The 23,919-nt window shown below is 42.6% G+C and overlaps 1 protein-coding gene across 1 annotated transcript; it reads left to right on the forward strand.

The window, feature by feature from the left end:
* Window positions 1-5,119: 5,119 nt before the first annotated feature.
* Window positions 5,120-23,470, forward strand: LOC308664097 (uncharacterized protein). Its single transcript, XM_081321097.1, has 2 exons — window positions 5,120-6,222; window positions 22,038-23,470. The coding sequence occupies exons 1-2, from the start codon at window positions 5,442-5,444 to the stop codon at window positions 22,217-22,219; spliced, it is 963 nt and encodes a 320-aa protein (XP_081177223.1). The 5' UTR covers window positions 5,120-5,441; the 3' UTR covers window positions 22,220-23,470.
* The last annotated feature ends 449 nt before the right edge of the window (window positions 23,471-23,919 follow it).

Consider the following 23,919-nt stretch of genomic DNA (forward strand, 5'->3'; position numbering starts at 1 on the left):
CAGAATTTTCAGGAGCCCATAACGATGGATATCTGGGAAAAGATATGGGTCAGAAATGTGAAATTTACACAGGCACAAAATTTAAGAGAATTTTTATAAAATGTTTTATAGATGGCATTTAGATCCTAAAAAATTAGCATGTATGTATCCGAATTATCAGCCTAAATGTTGGAGGTGTGGTTGTGATGATGCAACCTATTAGCATATATGGTGGACTTGTAAAAAAGTTAAAGCTTTTTGGATTAAAATTTGGTGGAATATGCAGAAGATATTTAAGAAAAAGATAAGGTTTTCTCCACAGTTATTTCTGTTGGGTATTATTACAGATTGTACTGTTATAGATACTAAATTGATGTTAAATTTAATTATGGCAGCAAGACTCTTGGTTGCACAATATTGGAAGAAGGAGGAACTGCCTACTATAGAAGAGTGGACTTTAAAAGTTTCAAACTTGGCAGAAATGGCAAAAAATTCAGCATATTTGAAAGAACAATCGCAACAGAGATATATTTTGGAATGGAGAAGATGGATTGATTATATTCAGAATAAATATGGGACTAGAAAGTTTCATTTAGTATATGAATAAGTATTAGTATTATATGATGTATTATTAATTAGTTATTATTATTTAATTATTTAGTTATGTTAAGAGGAGTTAAAGCACGATAGAATTTAAAGTGTCTTTTTAGTTGGTTAGCATATTTTAGCTTAAGTTGGTTAAAGTTTATACCCTGTATTCAGCTCTGGGAAGTCGGGGGGGGGAGGGGGAGGGAGGGGAAGTGGGGGGAGGGGGAGGGAGGGAGTTTATGTTTTTTAAAATGTATTTTAAAACTTTTCAATAAAAAAAGAAAAAGAAAATCCACATGTAACCCCAAGTGATGAGTGTAGAGGCGGCTTGAATTTCATTTCTAATGTCCCATTGTAAGTTCAGGTGAGAAATTGACTAATTTGGGTACAAAGAATTTGCCGAATTTGCAGAGAAGCAACTCAGCTGAAGCATGTCAGCTGCTGCTGCAAATCCTTTCCCTCCCCAACTATAAGTCCACTGGTGCTGCATGGTGTTAAACTGGGGTTGTTGGTGCTCCATCACTGGAGGCTTGTAACAGAGTTGGAAGGAACCTTACAGGTCTTCTATTCCAACCCACTGCTTAAGCAGGAGACCCTATACCATCTCAGACAAATGGCTGTCCCGTCTCTTTAAAAGCCACCACCGATGAAGCACCCACAACTTCTGAAGGCAAACCGTTCCCCTGGCTAATTGTTCTCAGGGTCAGGAAAATTTTCTTTAGTTGTAGGTTACTTCTCTCCTTGATTAGTTTCCATCCACTGCTTGTCTTTCCTTGTGGATCTTTGGAAAACAGGTTGACCCCCTGCCTCTTGCCTTCTCAAGTATTGAAACATGTCACCCCTAGGCCTTGCCTTCCTTTTACTAAACTAGACATACCCAGTTCCTGCAGCCATTCTTTATATGTTTTAGCCTCCATCCCCCTAATCATCCTTACTGCTTTCTCTTTGCTCTTTATAAAAATCTCAACACTTTTTTTATATTGTGGTGACCAAAACTGGATGCAGTATTCCCAGTATGGTCTTACTATAGCATTATAAATTGGTGCTAACACTTCACGTGATCTTGATTCTATGCGTCTCTTTAGGCAGCCTAGGATTGCATTGGCTGTTTTGGCCACTGCATCACAGTGTTGGCTCACATCTAAGTGATTGTCCACTAAAACTTCAAGATGTCATAAAACTGAGTTCAGGACACTCAAGTGAAGTTTTCCAGTAGTTCTTTTATTCTTTTGATATTTGGACAAAAAGTAAGGCATGTATGTTTAATTAGTTCCTTTATATTGATGCATGTTGTTGTTGTTAGTTGCAAAGTCGTGTCCGACCCATTGTGACCCCATGGACAATGTTCCTCCAAGCCTTCCTGTCCTCTACCAATTTCTGGAGTCCATTTAAGCTCATGTGTACTACTTCAGTGGCTCCATCCAGCCACCTCATTCTCTGTTGTCCCCTCCTTCTCTTGCCCTCAATCTTTCCCAGCATTAGGCTCTTCTCCAGTGAGTCCTTCCATCTCATTAGGTGGTTTCAACTTCAGGATCTGGCCTTATAAAGAGCAGGGTGATCTCCTCTAGGACTGACCGGGACTCGCAGGAGTCTTCTCCAGCACCATAGATCAATGGCCTCCATTCTTTGGCACTCAGCCTTTCTTATGGTCCAACTTTCACTGCTATACATTGCAACTGGGAAGACCATAGCCTTGACTATATGCACTTTTGTTGGCAGGGTGATGTCTCTGCTTTTTAGTGTGCTGTCTAGATTTGCCATGGCTTTCCTCCAAAGGAGCAAGTATCTTTTAATTTTTTGGCTGCAGTCCCCATCTCCAGTGATCCTGGAGCCCAGGAAAATAAAATCTGTCACTACCTCCATTTCTTCCCCATCTATTTGGCAGGAATTGAGAGGGCTGGATGCCATGATCTTGGTTTTCTTAATGTTAAGTTTCAACCCAACTTTTGCACTCTCCTTCAATATTTATACATATATTTGTCTAATCTTAACGTTATTTTACTACAGTAAGTTATTCCCAACAAGGCTACTCAGGTTGCTGTAAGTATTGCTGCCCAACTAGGCTACTCATTTACACAATACTCACATATTCTCTCAACACAGGTGATCAGGCTACGTTAGAGTGGGCTGGAAAGCAGATTCATGGTGTCCCCTGCTGCAACAAAGCTGTCTCGAAATGTGGGGTCTGATTCATCCCAGTCTTCTCTTTATACCCAGCTTGTTTACTCAGAATCCATGTGTATGGCAATCTTGCCCCAGCCATATCAGGAACTTTACATCCTCATGCTTTGGTCCAAGACTCCATAAAAAAGTGAAACCTCCTACACTCCTTACGCCCACTAATGGCCCACCTGGTATGAACAATCAATTGTTCATTCATGCACTCAGAATCTTTCCTTATCAGTAGTACACACATTCCAGCAACCTGAGTTTCCCCAATATGATCTCAAGAAAAGGCTAACTATGGTTGCATTACAGCCCTCTATATTCATAACCTATATTTGTGATATATTCATAACATATAACATAAAATATGTAACAAAGATCCCTCTCACAGTTGCTGCTATTGAGCCATGTTCCACCTATTCTGTACCCTGACATTTGCTTTTTCTTGGCTAAGAGGAAAACCTATTTTTTTTCTCTATTGAATTTTAGTTTTTTGGATAGGGTCCCAGAGTTCAACTATATTGAGATTCTTCTGTATCTTGAGCTTGTCTTCTGGGTGTTGGCTATTTCTGCCATCTTAGTGTCATCTCCAAATTTTATAAGTTCCCCTTCTATTCCCTCATCTAAATTGTTTGTGAAAATATTGAAGAATAGTGGGCCTAAGATAGAGCCTTGGGGTAGGTACCCCACTGCTTACAGCACTCCATATAGATGTAGTTCCATTAAGGACTAACCATTGGGTGCGGTTTGTCAGCCAATTACAAATCCATCTGATGGTGATTGAGTCAAGTCCAAAGTCCGCAAGAAACATCTGATGTTCTGAATTGAAAAACACAGTCCAAAGTCCAAGAGACGGGATCTGGCATAGCTGGGAAGGTGCACATCAAAAAAAGCAGGTGTTCCTGACAAACACATCTTCACCAAGCAGCTGGTTAAATTATTCTTGTCCAGTTGTTCATTTTGAGGATGGGTGGGGCTGCCTCTGACCTCCTCTGTGCCTCCCATTGGTCTGCTTTCCTCAACTATGGATCGAGTGGGAGGCAGTATTGACAAATGCCAATTGTGGTCAGTAAGTGAGGACTGCTTAAATTGGGGTGTCACCAGAGTGGTTGTCGACAATGTTTTCTCTCCTTATTTGGATTTCCATGAGCAAAACGAGTGGTTCAAATCTTACACAGTCTTTAGGCATCATTTCATTCATTAAGCCCCACATCTCTGAAATTATCTCAGAAGATTTGACTGTCACCATTTTGGGGCATTTTTTCAGGCTTGAAAAACATCGATTTTCCACATTCATACAGTTTCTGGGTGTGTGTATTTATATTTCTGTATCCATATATCTACAATTGTATAATCTATCCCCTCGCTTCCCAGGATATTTGATGATACCCCTTTGCAGTGCTAAGAATTTGTGATTGGCCCAAATCAACAAGAGAATTTCATGAATGAATGGATACGTGAACTTGGATCTGGGTAGTCTTCTGCCAGGTCCCTATAGATCCCTGCTGGGACACTGCCCTTCTGATGGGAGGGGGACCTTGGCAGATCTCCTGTGATGTCTTTACCTTTGCTTTTGTTAACTGTGTTCCTCTTTACTTTGTTGTGTCTGGGGAATGTTAGGGGGAGGGAATTGCCTGAGGCCATCTGCTTCTCCTCACCAAAGAAAAGAGGCCTGGGAACATCTTATTTGCAGTCTCCCCCCCCCCCCCCCGGAGTTCTCACACAATATCTTCCCACCTCTGAATTGGCTCCTATGGACTTGGCAGTTGGGAGGGGTTTTAAACAATGGGTTTTAGCCTAACGATTTCACGCAGGAACTTCAGATCCTGCCTGCCTTCCCTTGTTTTCACTAACTCTCAATAAAAGTTCCTTTTGGAATGCTGCCAGCTTCAAGAGTTCTGCTTTCTTCACAGATTCAGCTGAGGCAGGGCCTTGCATCTTCCATGTGTCAAATGAATCATGATTAATGTAAGAGGTTATTGTAACATTGTGGCATGTTTGCTTGTTATTTTAATGGATAGTTTTTTCTTTTTTTCATATTTCCTACAACAATTTCATAAACAATTAACATTACACTTTTCTTTAAATCCTATAGGCAAAGAGGATGGCAATAAGAGCAACTGGACAACTGAGAATAAGGAGCAACGTTGAAAGAAAATCGACCCAGAAATCAAAATATTTTCCATTTGCTTCAGAAAGACACACCATTCTCCTTCTCCACAGCTGATAGACAAGAGAGAAAACTTAGAAAGATTTCAAGCTGGAATAAGTAGAGCATATGGAACTCAAGGATACATTACATGAAAAGTCAAGGGAGATTATTCAGTAAAAGAGGGAAATATCTGGAAATCACTGGATAGGAAAAAGTTGGAGAGCCACTTAGGGCAGACAGTGACGCAAGCTGTGCTCTGGGTGGAAAAAAGCGGCTTTAATTAAAAAAACTAAAAAAGGGATCACACATGTTTTTGACCTCCTCAAGAGTATAAGTGGTGGAAAAGCTCAATATACATGCTTACTGTGGGAAAAATACAACTTGCAAATCATAACTGATTATGCAAGAGAAGACCCATATAGGAGAGAAGCCATAAAAAGTCTCCCAATGTGGTAAATACTTTAGTGAGCATGGCAATGTGGTGATACATTAGAGGACTGACAACACGTAAGAGTGTCCAGATTATGTGAAACTTTCATTGGAAATTCCCATTGTCATGAGGCAAGAGAGGACTCACACAGGAGAGAAACCCTTTGAATGCGTTGATTGTGGTAAATGTTTCACTCAGAATTACTACCTTGTGAGACACCAGAAGATTCACACAGGCGAGAAACCCTTTGAATGTCCTGATTGCGGTAAAGGTTTTATTCACAATTCCAGGCTGGTAACACACCAGAGGACTCACACAGAAGAGAAACCCTTTGAATGTCCTGATTGTGGGAAACGTTTCAGGCAGAATTCCACCCTGGTGACACACCAGAGGACTCACACAGGAGAGAAACCCTTTGAATGTTCTTATTGTGGTAAAAGTTTCAGTTACAATTCCAGCCTGGTAACACACCAGAGGAATCACACAGGAGAAAAACCCTTTGAATGTCCTGATTGTGGAAAATGTTTCAGCCGGAATTCCACCCTGGTGACACACCAGAGGACTCACACAGGAGAGAAACCCTTTGAATGTTCTTACTGTGGTAAAAGTTTCAGTAACAATTTCAGCCTAGTAACACACCAGAGGACTCACACAGAAGGGAAACCCTTTGAATGTCCTGATTGTGGTAAAGGTTTCAGTCACAGTTCCAGCCTGGTAGCACACCACAGAACACACACAGGAGAGAAGCCATTTGAATGTCCTGATTGTGGTAAAGGTTTCACTAACAGTTCCAGTCTGGTGAGACACCGGAGGATTCACACAGGAGAGAAACCCTTTGTATGTCCTGATTGTGGTAAAGGTTTCAGTGACAGTTCCACCCTGGTAACACACAAGAGGACTCACACAGGTGAGAAACCCTTTGAATGTCCTTATTGTGGTAAAGCATTCAGTAACAGTTCTAGCCTGGTAACACACCAGAGGACTCACACAGGTGAGAAACCCTTTGAATGTCCTTATTGTGGTAAAGGTTTCAGTAAAAGTTCCAGCCTGGTGATGCACCAGAGGATTCACACAGGAGAGAAACCTTTTGAATGTCCTGATTGTGGTAAAGGTTTCAGACAGAATTCTCGCCTGGTAGCACACCAGTGGACTCACACTGGAGAGGAGCCTTTTGAATGTTCTGATTGTGGGAAAAGATTCATTAGGAATTCCCAGCTCGTGAAACACCAAAGGACTCACACAGGAGAGAAACCCTTTGAATGTCCTGTTTGTGGTAAAGGTTTCAGTCAGAATTTCCATCTGATGACACACCAGAGGACTCACACAGGAGAGAAACCCTTTGAATGTCCTGATTGTGGTAAAGGTTTCAGTGACAGTTCCAGCCTGGTAGCACACCAGAGGACTCACACAGGAGAGAAACCTTTTGAATGTTCTGATTGTGGTAAAGGTTTCAGCAACAGTTCCAGCCTGGTAGCACACCAGAGGACTCACACAGGAGAGAAACCCTTTGAATGTCCTGTTTGTGGTAAATGTTTCAGCCAGAATACCAACCTGGTGACACACCAGAGGACTCACACAGGAGAGAAACCTTTTGAATGTCCTGATTGTGGTAAAGGTTTCAGTAACAGTTCCAGTCTGGTGAAACACCAGAGGTTTCACACAGGAGAGAAACCCTTTTAATGTCCTGATTGTGGAAAATGTTTCAGTCCTGAATTCAGACTTGGTGAGACACCAGAGGACTCACAGACGAGAAAAACCATACGATTGTCCAGACTGGGGGAAAGGGTTCAATGCTAGGTTTTATAAATGCATGTGCTTGTACACATGGAAAAATCATTTAAGTGCCCTGAGTGTGGATGGTTCTTCTGCAAATATTCCATCCTTACCACACAGAAGAAAATCCACATGTAGCCCCAAGTGATGAGTGTAGAGAAGGCTTGAATTTCATTTCTAATGTCCCATTGTAAGTCCAGCTGAGAAATTGACTAATTTGGGTACTAAGAATTTGCCGAATTTGCAGAGAAGCAACTCAGCTGAAGCATGTCAGCTGCTGCTGCTGCTGCAAATCCTTTCCCTCCCCAACTTTAAGTCCACTGGTGCTGCCTGCTGTTAAACTAGGGTTGTGGGTGCTCCATCACTGGAGGCTTGTAACAGATTTGGAAGGAACCTTACAGGTCTTCTATTCCAACCCACTGCTCAAGCAGGAGACCCTATACCATTTCAGACAAATGGCTGTCCCGTCTCTTTAAAAGCCACCACTGATGGAGCACCCACAACTTCTGAAGGGAAACCGGTCCACTGGCTAATTGTTCTCAGGGTCATGAAATTTTCCCATAGTTGTAGGTTACTTCTCTCCTTGATTAGTTTCCATCCACTGCTTGTCTTTCCTTGTGGTGCTTTGGAAAATAAGTTGACCCCCCCCTCTTCTTTCCCCCTCAAGTATTGGAACAAGTCACCCCTAGTCCTTCCTTTCACTAAACTAGACATACCCAGTTCCTGCAGCCATTCTTTATATGTTTTAGCCTCCAGCCCCCTAATCATCTTTACTGCTTTCCCTTTGCTCTTTATAAAATCTCAACATTTTTTTTATATTGTGGTGACCAAAACGATGCAGTATTCCCAGTATGGTCTTACCATAGCATTATAAATTGGTGCTAACACCTCACGTGATCTTGACTCTATGCCTCTGTTTAGGCAGCCTAGGATTGCATTGGCTGTTTTTGCCACTGCATCATAGTGTAACACACCAGAGGACTGACAGAGGAGAAAATTCTTTTGAATGTCCTGATTGTGGTAAAGGTTTGAGTAACAGTTCCAGCCTGGTGAGACACAAGAGGACTCACACAGGAGAGAATCCTTTTGAATGTCCTGATTGTGGGAAAAGTTTCAGCCAGAATTCCAACCTGGTGACATACCAGAGGACTCACAAATACCCTTTGAATGTTGTGATTGTGGTAAATGTTTCAGTAACAGTTCCAGCCTAGTGAGACAGCAGTGAACTCACACAGGAGAGAAACCGACATGTAGCCCCAAGTGAGTAGTGTAGAGAAAGCTTGAATTTCATTTCTAATGTCCCATTGTAAGTCCATTGTAAGTCCAGCTAAGAAGTTGACTAATTTGAGTATAAAGAATTTGCCGAATTTCTTGTAATCAGATACGAGATCGTATTAGACGGGAAGGAATTTTTTTTTAAAAAAAGGAACAGATTTGTTTGTTAATGGCTATCTAGCCATCAGCAGCAGAAGTTACTGGGTATTTACTTTTGCAGAAGTTTGTGCAATTCTGTAAATCTTTTTGGGAGTGTTCTTTGCATTTTTATCATGATAGATGATAGAAATGCCACGTGCAGAGTCCCAGCCCTTTTCTCTCTGTGGGTCCTTGAGTTTTTCAGCCCCAGAATTCCCCAGCAATATCACTCTGGGATAGGAGCTCTCAGACTGGTTAGAGATTGTTGCTCCTCTTATAAGGAGAAGGCAAGAGAAGAAGTACAAGCGGGTTCAACATTTATCTTTTCTTAACTGTTCCAGGAACTCAGCAACAAGCATGTTTGTTCAGATTGTGTCAGGCATGCAAGTCAAAGAAACCATATGAATAGCAAATATATTGTGGGAGTTTGGGGCAGTGATAAAAGCAGTGTAAAATTTCAGATGTAAAAGCTATTCTGCCTTGCAGGTGACCTTCATGGAGATGAGCTATAGGAATATTGAGCTGAGGAGAAAAGGCATTTTTGAGCACAGAATCTCCAGGTTTATTTGCAACTCCTGTTGTTGATCTCCTTTGATTTTAGGGTCCTCCTTGTTAGCCTTCAACAGCTTTTGAGAAAGAAAAAAAGGAAAGTGTCAGCATTTCTGTAAACATTGGGACAGGGTAATGCAAAGCTGTCTTCCCAACACATGGGAAACGTTTCTTGTTCTTTCACTTCGATCCCAGAGCTCCTTAATTTTTTTGAAAAATTCCTTCAAATAAAGATAGGGACATTGTTTCTGGCAGCGCAAGTAATATTTTAGCTATGCGGATGAATGATCCTGATTTTGCTGGGATTAGAAGATACCAAAAATTCAAAGATTGTTCATTTCACCAACATGGTTCAAAAAGAAAGATTAAAGGTTTTTTGAAATAGGTCATATTGCATGTGATCCCTTTGCTGAAGTACAGCCAACAATCAGGACCACGCCAGGCATATGGAGAAACCAAGAGGCTCTCGGGCTGAGTCTCAGTCTCCAAGTAACTTTGAATTTAGTGTGCAATATTTCTGAACTTTAAAATAGTAAAATTATATTTAATCACTTTTTCTCTTTCCTTGGTGTCATATTTTAGTACACACCTTTATCATGTCTCATCTTATGGTTAGGAATTGGAAACCCTTGCAATGATCTCAAAGCCTCTGAATCTCTTACAGGGCTATATAAAAATATCAAGTGTAGCAGGTCTGGCTGAAAGGCTTTGCAGGAGCCTGTCCGGGGAGAGGGAAGTTCAGACAGCTACTGCTGGTTTTGGGCAAGGTGGGCGTTGATCGGGTGGAAGGAAAGAAAAAGGAGGAAAGAAAGGGGGCAGTGGTTTCTGTTGCTTTTTTTGGAGAGAGACCAGGTGAAGTTGAACAGGGTTTTGATGTTTTAGCTGATCCCTTTCTATGAAGGAGAGAGAGTGAGAAGGTGGAATTTTACTGCTTGCTTTTGCAGGGGGGATATCCTGAGCAGAGGCGAGAGAGAGAGTGAGGAGAGAGAAAGTTGCTGGGGTTGCTAAATTCAGAATTTAACAATAAAGAAAATGGGAAAGGGGTTTGGACACCAATGAGACCTGAGACTGCAAGTGATGACAGAAGAGAAGGAGAGGCTGGTCGTTACTGCTTTGGAGACCAGTGGCCATCCAAACTTTGATTATTGTTATTTCTCAGGGTCCATTTGGATGCCCTGTGGGGATATGCGATACCCCAGGTAGTCTATTCTTTCCTGGTAGAATTCGCATTTCGATAACTTGTCATATAGGTAGGCAGCTCACAGTTTTTTAAAAACTGCTCTGACTAGGTAGACATGCTCCTCTTTGGACTCAGTGAAGATAAGGATGTCATCTAAATAAACCAGGACCCCCTTAAATAGGTGCTCCCTTAGCACTTCATTGATTAATTGCTTAAATACTGCAGGGGGCCCTTGTAGTCCGAACGGCAAAACTTTGAATTGGTAGCATCCCATTGGACAATTAAATGAGGTCTTCCATTCATCCCCTTCCTTGATCCTAACACATTAGTATGCTTCTCTTATGTCTAGTTTGGTAAAAATCCTTCTTTTCAATAGGTGGGATAACATGTCCTTCATGAGAGGTAGGGGATACAGGTTACTTTGATTGATTTTGATTGTATTGATTTTATGGGCATGATGTTTAATGGTTTTTTAATTTTTGTATTCGATTTTTATTGTGTATTGCCCTGTTCACCGCCCTGAGTCCTTCGGGAGAAGGGCGGTATAGAAATCAAATTATTAAATTAAATTAATTAAATTACTTTCACTGATTGCATTCAGGGCACGGTAATCCACGCACAAACGCAAAGTGCCGTCCTTCTCCCTAAAGAGGACTGGGGTGGCCGCTTTGGGTTTGGTAGGTTCAATAAATCCCCTTTCTAGGTTTTTATTTATGAATCTTTCCATCTCCGTCTCTTTAGGACTCATAGAGTACAATCTGGGCTTTGGGAGTTTTGCCCTGGGTTTGATTTCTATAGCACACTCCATGGGTCAGTGAAGAGGGAACTCATCCACTCATTCCTCGCTGAAGACTTCAGCAAGGTCCCTGTATTCTTCTGGTATTTCTGGTAACCTTTTCTCTTCTCCCACTGATGCTTTCTCCTCTACTAGGGTTGGTGGGGGCCTTTAGGGTGTTAAGTTTGCACGATCCCCCTCCAGGAAATTGAGCTCTGCCATCCTCCAATTTACCCAGGGGCTCCATCTCTTTAGCCATTCCTCCAACCCCAGGATCATTGGGCAAATATGTCGTCTTCATGGTCCCCCAGGGATAGATGGATTGGTAAAGTGGCTAGGATAGCTGGTACCTCCCTTGCTATGGACCCATCTAACTGGCCGAATGAAATTGGTTGTCTCAGCCTCCTCACCAGGATGCCCAGGTTCCCCACTAGCATTGGGCTAATGAGGCAGCAGGTGCAGCCAGAGTCTATTAAGGCTTTTACTTTGACAGCTTTGGGCATGGAGGGGGCTAATATAGTCACTGTCTTGAGGATAGAAGTGATGGGTGCACTTACCAGGGGTTCACCTTCTGAGTTGTTGTCTGAGGTATCCGCCACCCCTGAGGTGTAGGCCAGAGTTCCCTGCCCATGCATGGCAGATGGTGGGGACTCTATAGCCTCATGGCGGGCTCTCGTGACTTGGCTGGGGACTTCCCCGATTTCCTCGCTGGTGATTGGTCTGGGTTGAATGGAGAGACTTTCAAGCGGCACTCTAAGGCATGATGGCCCTCTCTCCCACATTTGAAACATCCTGTTGATTTCTTGGCTGTGGCCGGTGGTTTTGCTGGTTCGCGTGACGGCTCAGGAGGCGAGCGGTCCCATGGTCTTCCTTGGCGGTGTCTCTTCAGTAGATCGATTTCTGCTTCCTCAACTAGGACATACTATTCATCGAGTTGGCATGGGTCTCCCCTAGGCAGACAAGCATCATACAGGCCATAGTTTAGTCCGTCTTTGAAATGGCTAAGGAGTATGTCTTCCAGCCAGTTCAGCTTTTTGGTGATGGCCTGGAATTCTTGTGTGTATTCAGCTACTGGACGCCTGCCCTGCCTCACTGTTTTGATTTTCTCGCAGGCTTTCCGGTCAGCCAGGGGGGTTCTCGAATCACCTTCTCATAGAGGACATGAAATGGTTGAAGTTGTGGAGCTTTATCGGAATCATGCAGGTTCACCATCCAGTCTGGGGTCACCCAGTCCAGAGTGGATTGCACAACACGGATCCAGGCTTTGTTGCTGGGGATGTCTCGTCCATACTCTTCCATGTAGCTCAGGACTTGGGTTAGGAATAACCCCAAGTGCTGCGACTCCCTCCTGAATTTCGCGTCCAGCGGTGCCTTCACCACCGATGGTGTTGTCTCCCATCCCGATCAGTGGTTGCGGGCTGGTGGGGAGTGGGGGCTGTTGAAGCAGTGGCTGCTGCCAAAGCTGATATCCCCGGGACTTCAGCATCCGATTCCCCCTCAATGTCTCTCTGGCTGCAGTCCAAGATAGTGGAGCAGCCACGGAGTTCAGGTTTCTCATCCCCAAGAACGCTGAGGGTTTTCCGTGATCTCTAAGGTGAAGGGATGTCTCCATATCTTGCTTCCACTTTCTTCCCAACGCCCATCAAGCACCGAGGTTTGTGGCTGTGCGTATCTTCCACTTCTTCCGAGGAGTAGGATGTCTCGGATCCCGACAGCTGGCAGGGCGCTGGCTAGAATTTAGAAATGTTGTGCATGTTTAAATTTAAAGTCACTTGGACTTGAGACTCAGGCCAAGAGCCTCTTGGTTTCTCCATACCACTAGCCTGGTCCTGGTTCTTGGATGTCCTTCAAAGGGATCACATGTAATGTGACCAGTAAAAAAAAAAGCAAATTTCTTTTTGAATTGTGTTGGTGAAATGAACAATCTTGGAATTCTTTGGAGTCTTCCAAACCCAGCAAAATCAGGATCATTCATCTGCATTGCTAAAATGTCAATTTCACTGCTACAAATAATGATCCTCTCTTTATTTGAACAATACATTTTTGAAAAAAAAATTAAGGAGCCCTAGAAGAGAAGTGAAAGAACAAGAAATATCTCAGATGTGTTGGAAGGAATTTTGCATTACCTTGTCCCAATAATGACACTTTCCTTTTTTTCCTCAAAAGCTATTAATGATTCTTACACAATGCTGTTTTAAAAATGAAACATCATCTACTGTACAATCTTATTTTCACATCTCCCCACCAAGGGGTGGCGACCACAAAAGTACCAGCTTCTTGATGTGCACCCACTAGCTGTCGAAGGTTAGAAGGAGGCCCCTAAAAACAAAGGAAATCACAACAGGAATTGGAAATAAAACTGGAGATTCTGTGTGCAAAACCACACTCTCTGTTCTGTTCCCCCCCCCCCCCGGGTACAAACAGACAGACTAGCAGGCACGACTAGCAAGGGTTAATTCCTCAGGCTTTAGTAATTGCCTTCTGATAAGGCCTTGGCAGCAAAATACAAACAGTCAGCCAAAATAGGCTCGTTACCTCAAGCATCCCCTGGAATGAGATAACGTTCAAACAATTACTCAAAATATAAGAGCTAAAGTGCGATAGACCTAATAGTTCATTGTTGTTAGCATATGGTAGTTTATGATTGTTTCTACTTTTATACCTTGTATTTAGCTCTGGGAAGTCGGGGAGGGGGGAAGGGGAGGGGGGGAGGGGGGGAGGGGGGGAGGGTTGGATTGGGTTGGGAAGGGGGTGGGTGGGTGTGGAGGGGTTGTTTTGTTAAAGATAAAATGTATTGAAAAACTTTTCAATAAAAAAAATGAGTCCAAACAAACAAGCAAACAGTCCAGAAACAAAAGTAGAGAAGCGTTGTCAAGAATTCAGGCCAGGGTTTCAAACAGGTAGTAAATCTGACAGAATTCCAAAGATGTGACCAGAAGTTGATTAAATTATTGTTCGTCACAAAGTCCTGAGAGCAGCCACACCCCCTTTTGTACCTTGTGGGGTGTGGCTCGGTGACTCAGCTAATCCCTGACCCTCCTACTCTTCCTATGCTGCTGTAAACACTTGGCTCTGTGCCGTTCTCTGGGATCTAGCCATGATTCATCTCCGCTACTCTCCATCTGCTGCAGCTGCTCTGGCTCACTCCCAACCTGGCTAAACACAGGCTGCTCCTGTTGGCCTTCAGATGGAGACGGAGGCCTTGCCAGAGGGGAGGGTCCCAGAGAGGGAGGCCTTGCCAGTTCCTCCCCATCATCCTCAGAGTCCTCTTCCTTGGGTAGGACAGGGTCGGGGGTCGGGGCCACAACACTATCTTTTCTTCTCAACTCAATAGTCCTATAGCTCCTCTCCCTGAAGGTCACCTGCAAGGCAGAAGAGCCTTTACATCTGAAATTCTACACTGCTTTTGTCACTGCCACAAACTTCCCCAATATATTTGCTATGCATACTTTTCCTTTTACTTGTCTGCCTCATTCTTGACACAATCTGAACAAACAGGCTTGGTGCACTGAGTTCCTGGAACAGTTAGGAAAAGATGAATGTTGAACCCCCTTGTACTTCTTCTCTTGCCTTCTCCTTATATGAGGAGCAACAATCTCTAACCAGTCTCAGTGCTCCTATCCCAAAGAGATATTGCTGGGGAATTCTGGAGCTGAAAAACTCGAGGACCCACAGAGAGAAAAGGGCTGGGACTCTGCACATGGCATTTCTATCATCTATCATGATAAAAATATCAAACCTGGATTCATCATTGCATAATACTCTTTTCCACTGATCCTTAGCCCAGTTTTTGTGAGCTTCAGCATAGCTTACTTAGCCTTTTTACCCTGTTCCCCTTCTGCAAGTGTGGTGTCTTGGCTGCTAGTGCTACTCATCCACAAAGGCCATTCCTGATTGAGCTTCTTCAGACTGTAGAAAGGTCAAGCGGCCTCCTGATGAAGTTGGTGGGTGCTGAGCCAGGTCCTTGGTGGATTTCTTCCGATCTTTCAAAGGAATTTCTCATCAGAATCTGCAAGTTTCCTTGGCCTTCCAATCCTGTTTTTTTTTCTTTTGTCCTTGACAAATTCCTTGAGGAATTTGATTCCTCAAATTTCCTTCTAACAACTTGAACATCTGTGCAAATTCTCAATCATCCAGTCATGGTTGCCCAAAAGCTTTTTCCAAGGGCACTGGACTTTCTTGATTTTTTTTTCCTTGAAGAAGTTTTGAAAAAGTTGTAGAAGCTTCTTGGATGAGAAGCGAAACCTTTTCAAGGAAACAACTAAGAAAGTCCAGTCACATTTTGAAAAGCATCTTTGGGACAACAGCTCAAATACAACCTATAGAATACCCAGTGTCAATGCTGCAAACATTGACATACCTTTGCACTGACAATATAAGAGACAGCCTGTTACTTTAAATTGCTTCATTTTGGGAGGAAACAGCGGATGTTTTGAGACTAGAAAAGCCCACTTACAGAATGGGCAGTTAAACCTCATATGTAAAACTAATTGGATAATGTGATTTTTGACGTGTAGATAAGGGCGGGGATTATATGTGTTACAATGAGTTTGGGGGGAGAAGATCTCAGATTCTGCCATCCCTCCATGAGTGCCGATGTTTCGTTTCATTATTAAGACTTTTTAGATAAACAGTGCTTGCATTTTGTTTGAACTGTCTCATTTATCGGAACCATGACATCCAGTTTGTTTATATATCACTTAGATGAAGAGATTGAAAGGGAATTCATCAAATTTGCAGATGACACCCAGTTGGGGGGAATTGCCAATACTTTAGAAAATAAGCACCAGATCCAGAAGGATACATAAGCATTGGGCCTTTTCCAGAAAAATGCAATTCTGTGGTGAGAAAAATAAGGTCTTACACTTAGGCAAGAAAAGCCAAATGCACATCTATAGACAAGGTTATACCTTGCTCAACAGCAATAACTGTGAGAGGGATCTAGAAACACATGTGAGATAGCAGTGTGCTGTAACTGCCTAAAAAGGTAATTCAGCCCTAGTTTGCAGCAACTGAGGGATAGTGTCAAGAGATCACATGATGAAGTTGGTGGATGCTGAGCCAGATCCTTGGTGGATTTATACTTGGTGTATTATACTGTTTTGGTAAGACTACAGTTCAAATACTGCATACAGTTTTGGTCAACAGGATACAAAAGAGGTGTTCAGACTCTAGAAAGAGTGCAGAGAATAACAACAAAGACATTTACGGGACTGGAGGATAAAACATAGGATGAATGGTTGCAGGAATTGGATAACACAGAGAAGGACTAGAGGTGACACAATAGCAGTCTTTCAATATTTGATGGGCTGACCCAGAAAAGAGGGAGTTGGCTAACCTCCAAAGCCTTTGACAGCAGGACAAGAAGTAACAGACCAAGACTGATCAAAAACGTATCCAAGGAGAAAGCTCTTGTCCCTGAGAACCAGTGGAATGGCTTGCCTCTAGATACAGGAATAAGCAACCTTGGCTCTTTTATAACTCGTGGACTTCAATTCCCAGAATTTCTGAGCCAGTGCTGGCTCAGGAATTCTGGGAATTGAAGTCCACGAGTCATAAAATTGCCAAGGTTGCCTATCCCTGCTCTAGAAGTTGCGGGTGCTACATCAGCGGAGGTTTTTAAGAGGAGATTTCATATCCAATTGTCCGGAATCAAAAAGGGTTTTCTGCTTTGAGACTTGGTCCCTTCCAATTCATATTCTGTAATTCTGTAAGAACTTCATATACTTGGTCAGCATGAAGCTAATCTTCACAAGCTAAGTACACATTTCACTATTTCACAGGGCTGAGCTTGCAGAGATAGGTAGCTGAGAATCTGAAAATGACTGGATTCCACCTAATCAGTGAAGAAAACATCTGGCAAATGCCATTGGCAGAGATGAGACAAGGCTGTTTTATTGGCCTCCCATCGGGAGACTGTAGTCAGAGAGGCAGCATCTGTGACTGGAAAGCCAACAGTAGAACAGCGGCCTCTCTGGTTGAGCTTAAAGGAGTTAAAACCATCAAGTACTGTATTGCTAGAAAGGATGGAAGGCGAGGAGAAGCACAGAGAAACTTCCTCATCCGGATCACTGATGGGAGGGAGGTGGCGTGCAGAGAGGCTCATGAGTTCTTCCCAGGGTCGAAGGGGCAGCTGGCAGGTGAGTTGAGGGCAGGTCAGAGAAAAGACCGGGAGCAAGTCAGGCTGTTTGGTTCCCTCCACAGCGTGGAAGCAGAGAAGCTACTAGTTCAGGGGTCTTCAAACTTGGCCCTTTTATGACTTGGGGACTTCAACTCCCAGAATTCCTCAGCCAGCGTGGCTGGCTGAGGAATTCTGGGAGTTGAAGTCCAGAAGTCATAAAAGGGCCAAGTTTGAAGACCCTTGAACTAGAATATACAATGACAGAGTTGGAAGAGATATTTGAGGTCATCTAGTCCAGTCCTTTGCTCGAGCAGGAGACTTTATACCAGAGATCTTCAACCTTGGCCCTTTTATGACTTGTGGACTTCAACTCCCAGAATTCCTCAGCCACCATGCCTAGCTGAGGAATTCTGGGAGTTGAAGTCCACAAGTCATAAAAGGGCCAAGTTTGAAGACCCCTGCTTTATACATTTCAAGCAAATGGCTGTCCAGTCTTCCGCACAGCCCACAACTTCTGGAGGCAAGTCGTTCCACTGATTAATTGTTCTTACTGTCAGGAAATGTCTCCTTTTTCCTAGAGTGCTTCTCTCCTTTTATTCGTTTCCATCCATTGTTTCTTGTTCTGCCTTCAGGTGCCTTGGAGAATAAGTTGACCCCCCCCTCTTCTTTATGGCAGCCCCTCAGATATTGGAAGGCTGCTCTCCTGTCACCCCCTCGTCCTTCTATACTGTAGACTAGACATAGCCAGTTCCTGCAACCATCTTTGTATGTTTTAGCCTCAAGCCCCCAAATATGTTTGTTGCTCTTTATAGCTGCCTTTTCTATGACAAAGTTGTCAGGTTCATCAGATCTCCAAGGTCCCTTTCAGTTCTGTTGTTCTGTTGTGGACCTGCTGTTTTCTTGGCAATAATACTGGACTGATCTGCCATTGTGCCATCTGAGATTTTAGATTTTTTTTTACTTTCACGTCTAGCCAACAAACACAGTATTTCCTCTTGGTGCCCCATACATGTATTAACTAGGTTCAGGTGAAAATAGCTATTGTGGTTAGTTGCAAAGTCGTGTCCGACTCATCACGACCCTATAGACAACGTTCCTCCAGGCCTTCCTGTCCTCTATCATCTTCTGGAGTCCATTTAAGCTCACGCCTACTGCTTCAGTGACTCCATCCAGCCACCTCATTCTCTGTCGTCCCCTTCTTCTATTGCCCTCGATCTTTCCCAGCATTAGGCTCTTCTCCAGTGAGTCCTTCCTTCTCATTAGGTGGCCAAAGTATTTGAGTTTTAGCTTCAGGATCTGGCCTTCTAAAGAGGAGGGTTGATCTCCTCTAGGACTGACCGGTTTGATCGCCTAGCAGTCCAAGGGACTCGCAGGAGTCTTCTCCAGCACCATAGTTCAAAGGCTTTAATTCTTTGGCGCTCAGCCTTTCTTATGGTCCAACTTTCACAGCCATACATTGCAACTGGGAAGACCATAGCCTTGACTATACAGTACGCACTTTTGTTGACAGGGTGATGTCTCTGCTTTTTAGTGTGCTGTCTAGATTTGCCATGGCTTTCCTCCCCAGGAGCAAGCGTCTTTTAATTTCTTGGCTACAGTCCCCGTCTGCAGTGATCTTGGAGCCCAGGAAAATAAAATCTGTCACTACCTCCATTTCTTCCCCATCTATTTGGCAGGAATTGAGAGGGCCGGATGCCATGATCTTGGTTTTCTTAATGTTAAGTTTCAACCCAGGTTTTGCACTCTCCTTCTTCACCCACAACAAGAGGCTCTTTAGTTCTTCTTCACTTTCTGCCATTAAAGTGGTATCATCTGCAAAATAGCTATAGAGGACCTTTAGAGATAATCAGTTTATATATGTAGTCCTCGTTTACCATTTGTTCCCTGAGCCTTCAAAGCTACTATGTATGGCACTGGGAGAGCAGATGTATAGCTGGTCCAGAAATCTGTGGTCGTCATAGCTGTTGTTCAGTGGCTTGAACAAGCCAGCAGTTCCTGTGGTTAAGAAGATGCAGGAAAAGGAGTTGCACTAATTTTTTCTGACAACTGGTGCACATTTATGATGGCTGCAGCATCCCACACTCATGATCTCCATTTGTGACCTTCCCAGCTAGCTTCTGACAGGCAAAATCAGAAGATTTCAGCAGGAACTTGCAAGCCACGGTCATGTGAAATTGCCTTTAACAACCCACAATGATTTGCTTAACAACTGCAGAAGAATAGATGAAAGCTGCCACTGTCATATGACATCATGCTTCATGATGAGGCTGCTGAGTGACACAGACACCAGTCTCAAATGTAGTCAGTAAGTGAGGACTATTTCAATTGGGACATCGCCACAGTGGTTGTGGAAAGTATTTCCTGCCCTTACTTGGAGCTGAGGACTTCCATGGGCAAAACGGGTGCTTCAAATCTTGCAGTTAAGCCCCTACATATAATAATAATAATAATAATAATAATAATAATAATAATAATAATAATAATAATAATAATAATAATAATAATAAAGTTGGAAGGGACCTTAGAGGTCATCTAGTCCAACCTCCTGCTCAGGCAGGAAACCCTATACCCATTTCAGACAAATGGCTGTCCAGTCTCTTCTTAAAAACTTCCAGTGTTCGAGCATTAACCACCTCTGGAGGCAGGTTGTTCCACTGGTTAATTGTTCTAACTGTCAGGAAGTTTCTCCTTAGTTCTCGGTTGCTTCTCTTCTTGACTAGTTTCCATCCGTTGCTTCTTGTCCTGCTTTCAGGTGCTTTGGAGAATAGCTTGGCTCCCTCTTCTTTGGGGCAGCCCCTGAGATACTGGAAGACTGCTATCACGTCACCCCTCACCCTTCTCTTCGTTAAACTACACATACCCAATTCCAGCAACCGTTCCCTATATGTTTTACCCTTCAGCCCCCTGATCATCTTTGTTGCTCTTCTCTGTACTCTTTCTAGAGTCTCGACATCTTTTTTACATCGTGGTGACCAAAACTGGATGCAGTATTCCAGGTGTGGAATTGATTGTAACCATTTTGGGATATGTCAGGCTGAAAACGCATGGATTTTCCACATATATATATACATTTGTAGGTTTGTTTATTTGTATATTTCTCTATGCATATCTGTATAATCTAGCCCCAGCATTTCCAGATATATTTCATAATAACTCTTTGCACTGCTCAGAATTTGTATTTTTTTCTTCACGAAACTTTTATTAAATCATCAAAATTTAAAATACAAAAATCCATTGTTTTTCAAGTTTTTTTTTTAATCTATTAAGCCTAAAAGAAAACTAACTGGTTTTATCTTTATATTCACTTTAATAGTCTTCTGTATTAAGATGTGTATCCTACTCCAAGATTTCTTTTCTTTGTCACATGTTCACCATAAAAGAGCCGTGGTGGCACAGTGGCTAGAATGCAATACTGCAGGCTATTTCTGCTGACTGCCGGCTGCCTGCAATTTAGCAGTTTGTATTTCACCAGGCTCAAAGTTGACTCAGCCTTCCATCCTTCCGAGTCAGTAATATGAGTACCCAGATTGTTGAGGACAATATGCTAACTCTGTAAACTGCTTAGAGAGGGCTAGAAAGTACTGTGAAGCAGTATATAAGTCTAAGTGCTATTGCTGTCAATGATTAAAAAAAATGCCTTTATATCATTCCCTAACCACATCATACCATAAATAGTCGTGCCATCAAAATCTTAATTCATGGCCCTCTAGCTCAAGTAACCTCTTAATTTGGAGAGTCACCCACTCTTTTTGCCAGACAACAAGCATCAAAGTACAGTTTCAAATCTAGTAAAACCTCCTCTTTCCTTAGCTTCTTGCAATAATTTATATTTAATTCTTGGTTTCCCCCCACACTTCCAATATAAACTTCGAGATCTCTTTCTGCCATTGTTTAAATGGAGTATCATTTGCAGGTATTGGTAAAGTCTGAAAGAGAAAATGCATCTTTGGTAATTAGGAGGCTGGAGGCTAAAACATCAAAGAATGGTTAAAGAATCGAGTCGAGTCTAACGAGAAGGACTAGGGAAGACATGATAGCAGTGTTCTAATATTTGAGGGGCTCCTACAAAGAAAAGTCAAACTATTTTTCCAAGGACGAAAAGAAAGAATGGATGAAGACCAACCAAGGAGAGAAGCAGCCTAGAACTAAAGAGAAAATTATTCCTGATTACAGCAATCAACCAATAGAATAGCTGGACAAGTTTGAAGACCCCTGTGGTATAGGGGTCCTGCTTGAGCAGAGGGCTGGACCAGAAGACCTTGAAGGTCCCTTCCAACTCTTATTATTCTATGTTATATTTTTATTTTATTTTATTTATTTTAATTCCATTTATATCCCGCCCTTCTCCGAAGACTCAGGGAGGCTTACAAGCTTAGCAGTAGCCTTCATTCTAAGTATATGCCTGCTTATTAGGGCTTTCACACACCCCCAAGCGGCATTATTACAAAGTCAGCTTAATTGCCCCCAACAATCTGGGTCCTCATTTTACCTACCTCGGAAGGATGGAAGGCTGAGTCAACCTTGAGCCTGGTGGGATGTGAACCTGCACTAATTGCAGGCAGCTGGTGTTACTTAAGGAGGCATTAGCCCACTGCTCCACCAAGGCTCCATATGTTGTGTTGATCTTAATTACGGAGATTCTATCGAATAATTGCCGTACTAAGAATTTGTGATTGACTCAGGTTGACAAGATAATTACATGGTTGAATGCAAATGTGAACCTCATTTGAATCTTGGCAAACCTCACTGTGTCAAATGAATCATAATTAATGTAAGAGGTTATTTTAGCATTGTGGCATGTTTGCTTTTTACCTTAATGTATATGTTTTTCTTTTTCTTTTTTTTCCACATCTTTTGCAACCATTTTATATAAAAAAAAAATAAAGTTACATTTTTCTTTGAATCTTATAGAGAAAGAGCACTCCGGACAACAGAGAATAACAAGCAATGTTAAAAAGGAAAGCAAATCAAGCCAGAAATCAAAATATTTTCCATTTGCTTCAGAAAACCACACAATTTTTTTCCTTCCCCAGCAGGTGATCAAGAAGAGATTTCAAACTGGGAAAAGTAGAGTATGCGGAACTCAAGGATAAATTACAGATAGACCTCGACTTACAACAGTTCATTTAGTGGCCATTCAAAGTTACAGTGGTACTGAAAAAAGTTACTTATGACCATTTTTCACACTTATGACTGTTGCAGCATCCCCATGGTCATGTGATTTATATTTGGATGCCTGGCAGCTAACTCACATTTATGATGATTATGACATAGGAGAGAAACCCTACAAGTACTCCCAATGTAGTGAGCATGGCAACTTGGTGATACATTAGAGAACTCAGACCAGGGAGAAACTCTTTGAACACTGATTGTGGGGAAAGGTTTCAGTCAGAACTTTGGGCTGATGATACAATAGAGGATGCACACAAAAAAGAAATCATATGAGTGTCTTGATTGTGGGAAATGTTTCAGTGGGAATTCAAAGTTGGTGCTACACCAGAGAACTCATACAGGAGAGAAACCCTTTGAGTGTCCTGATTGTGGGAAAAGTTTCAGTAAGAATTCCAACCTAGTGATTCACCAGAGGATTCACACAGGCGAGAAACCCTTTGAATGTCCTGATTGTTGGAAATGTTTCACTGGGAATTCCAACCTGGTGATTCACCAGAGGACTCACACAGGCGAAAAACCCTTTGAATGTCCTGATTGTGGGAAACGTTTCAGTCAGAATTCCCATCTGGTAAAACACCAGAGGACTCACACAGGAGAGAAACCTTTTGAATGTCCATATTGTGGGAAAAGTTTCAGTGACAATTCCAGCCTGGTGATACACCAGAGGACTCACACAGGAGAGAAGCCCTTTGAATGTGCTCTTTGTGGGAAAAGTTTCAGTCAGAATTACCACCTGGTGATACACCAGAGGACTCACACAGGAGAGAAACTGTTTGAATGTGCTCTTTGTGGTAAAAGTTTTGGTCAGAATTCCCACCTGGTGATACACCAGAGAACCCACACAGGAGAGAAACCATTTGAATGTGCTCTTTGTGGGAAAAGTTTCAGTCAGAATTCCCAGCTGGTGAAACACCAGAGGACTCATACAAGAGAGAAATCATATCAGTGTCCATATTGTGGGGAAAGTTTCATTAAAAAATTCCAGCTCACGAATCACCAGAGGACACACACAGGAAACAAACCCCTTGAATGCCCTTTCTGTGGGAAATGTTTCAGTCACAATTCCCAGCTAGTGATACACCAGAGGACACACACAGGAGAGAGACCATTTGAATGTCCTGTTTGTGGAAAATGTTTCATTAAAAATTACTCACTCATGATACACCAGAGGACTCACACAGGAGAGAAACCCTTTGAATGTCTTGATTGTGAAAAACGTTTCAGTCACAATTCCAGCCTAGTAATACACCAGAAGACTCACACAGCAGAGAAACACTTTAAATGCCCTTATTGTGAAAAATCTTTCAGTCAAATTTCCAACCTGGTGATACACCAGAGGACTCACACAGGAGAGAAATACTTTGAATGTCCCGATTGTGGGAAAAGTTTCATTAGAAAATTCCAGCTCACAAGTCACCAGAGGATACACACAGGAGAAAAACCTTTTGAATGTCCTGTGTGTGGGAAAGGTTTCAGTCATACTTCCAGCCTTGTGACACACCAGAGGACTCACACAGGAGAGAAACCGTATGAGTGTCCTGTTTGTGGCAAGAGTTTTAGTCAGAATTCCAATATGGTGATACACCAGAGGACTCACACAGGAGCAAAACGCTTTGAATGT

The sequence above is a fragment of the Vipera berus genome (assembly GCF_964194415.1).
Source record: "Vipera berus genome assembly, chromosome: 2".
Classification (NCBI taxonomy): domain Eukaryota; kingdom Metazoa; phylum Chordata; class Lepidosauria; order Squamata; family Viperidae; genus Vipera; species Vipera berus.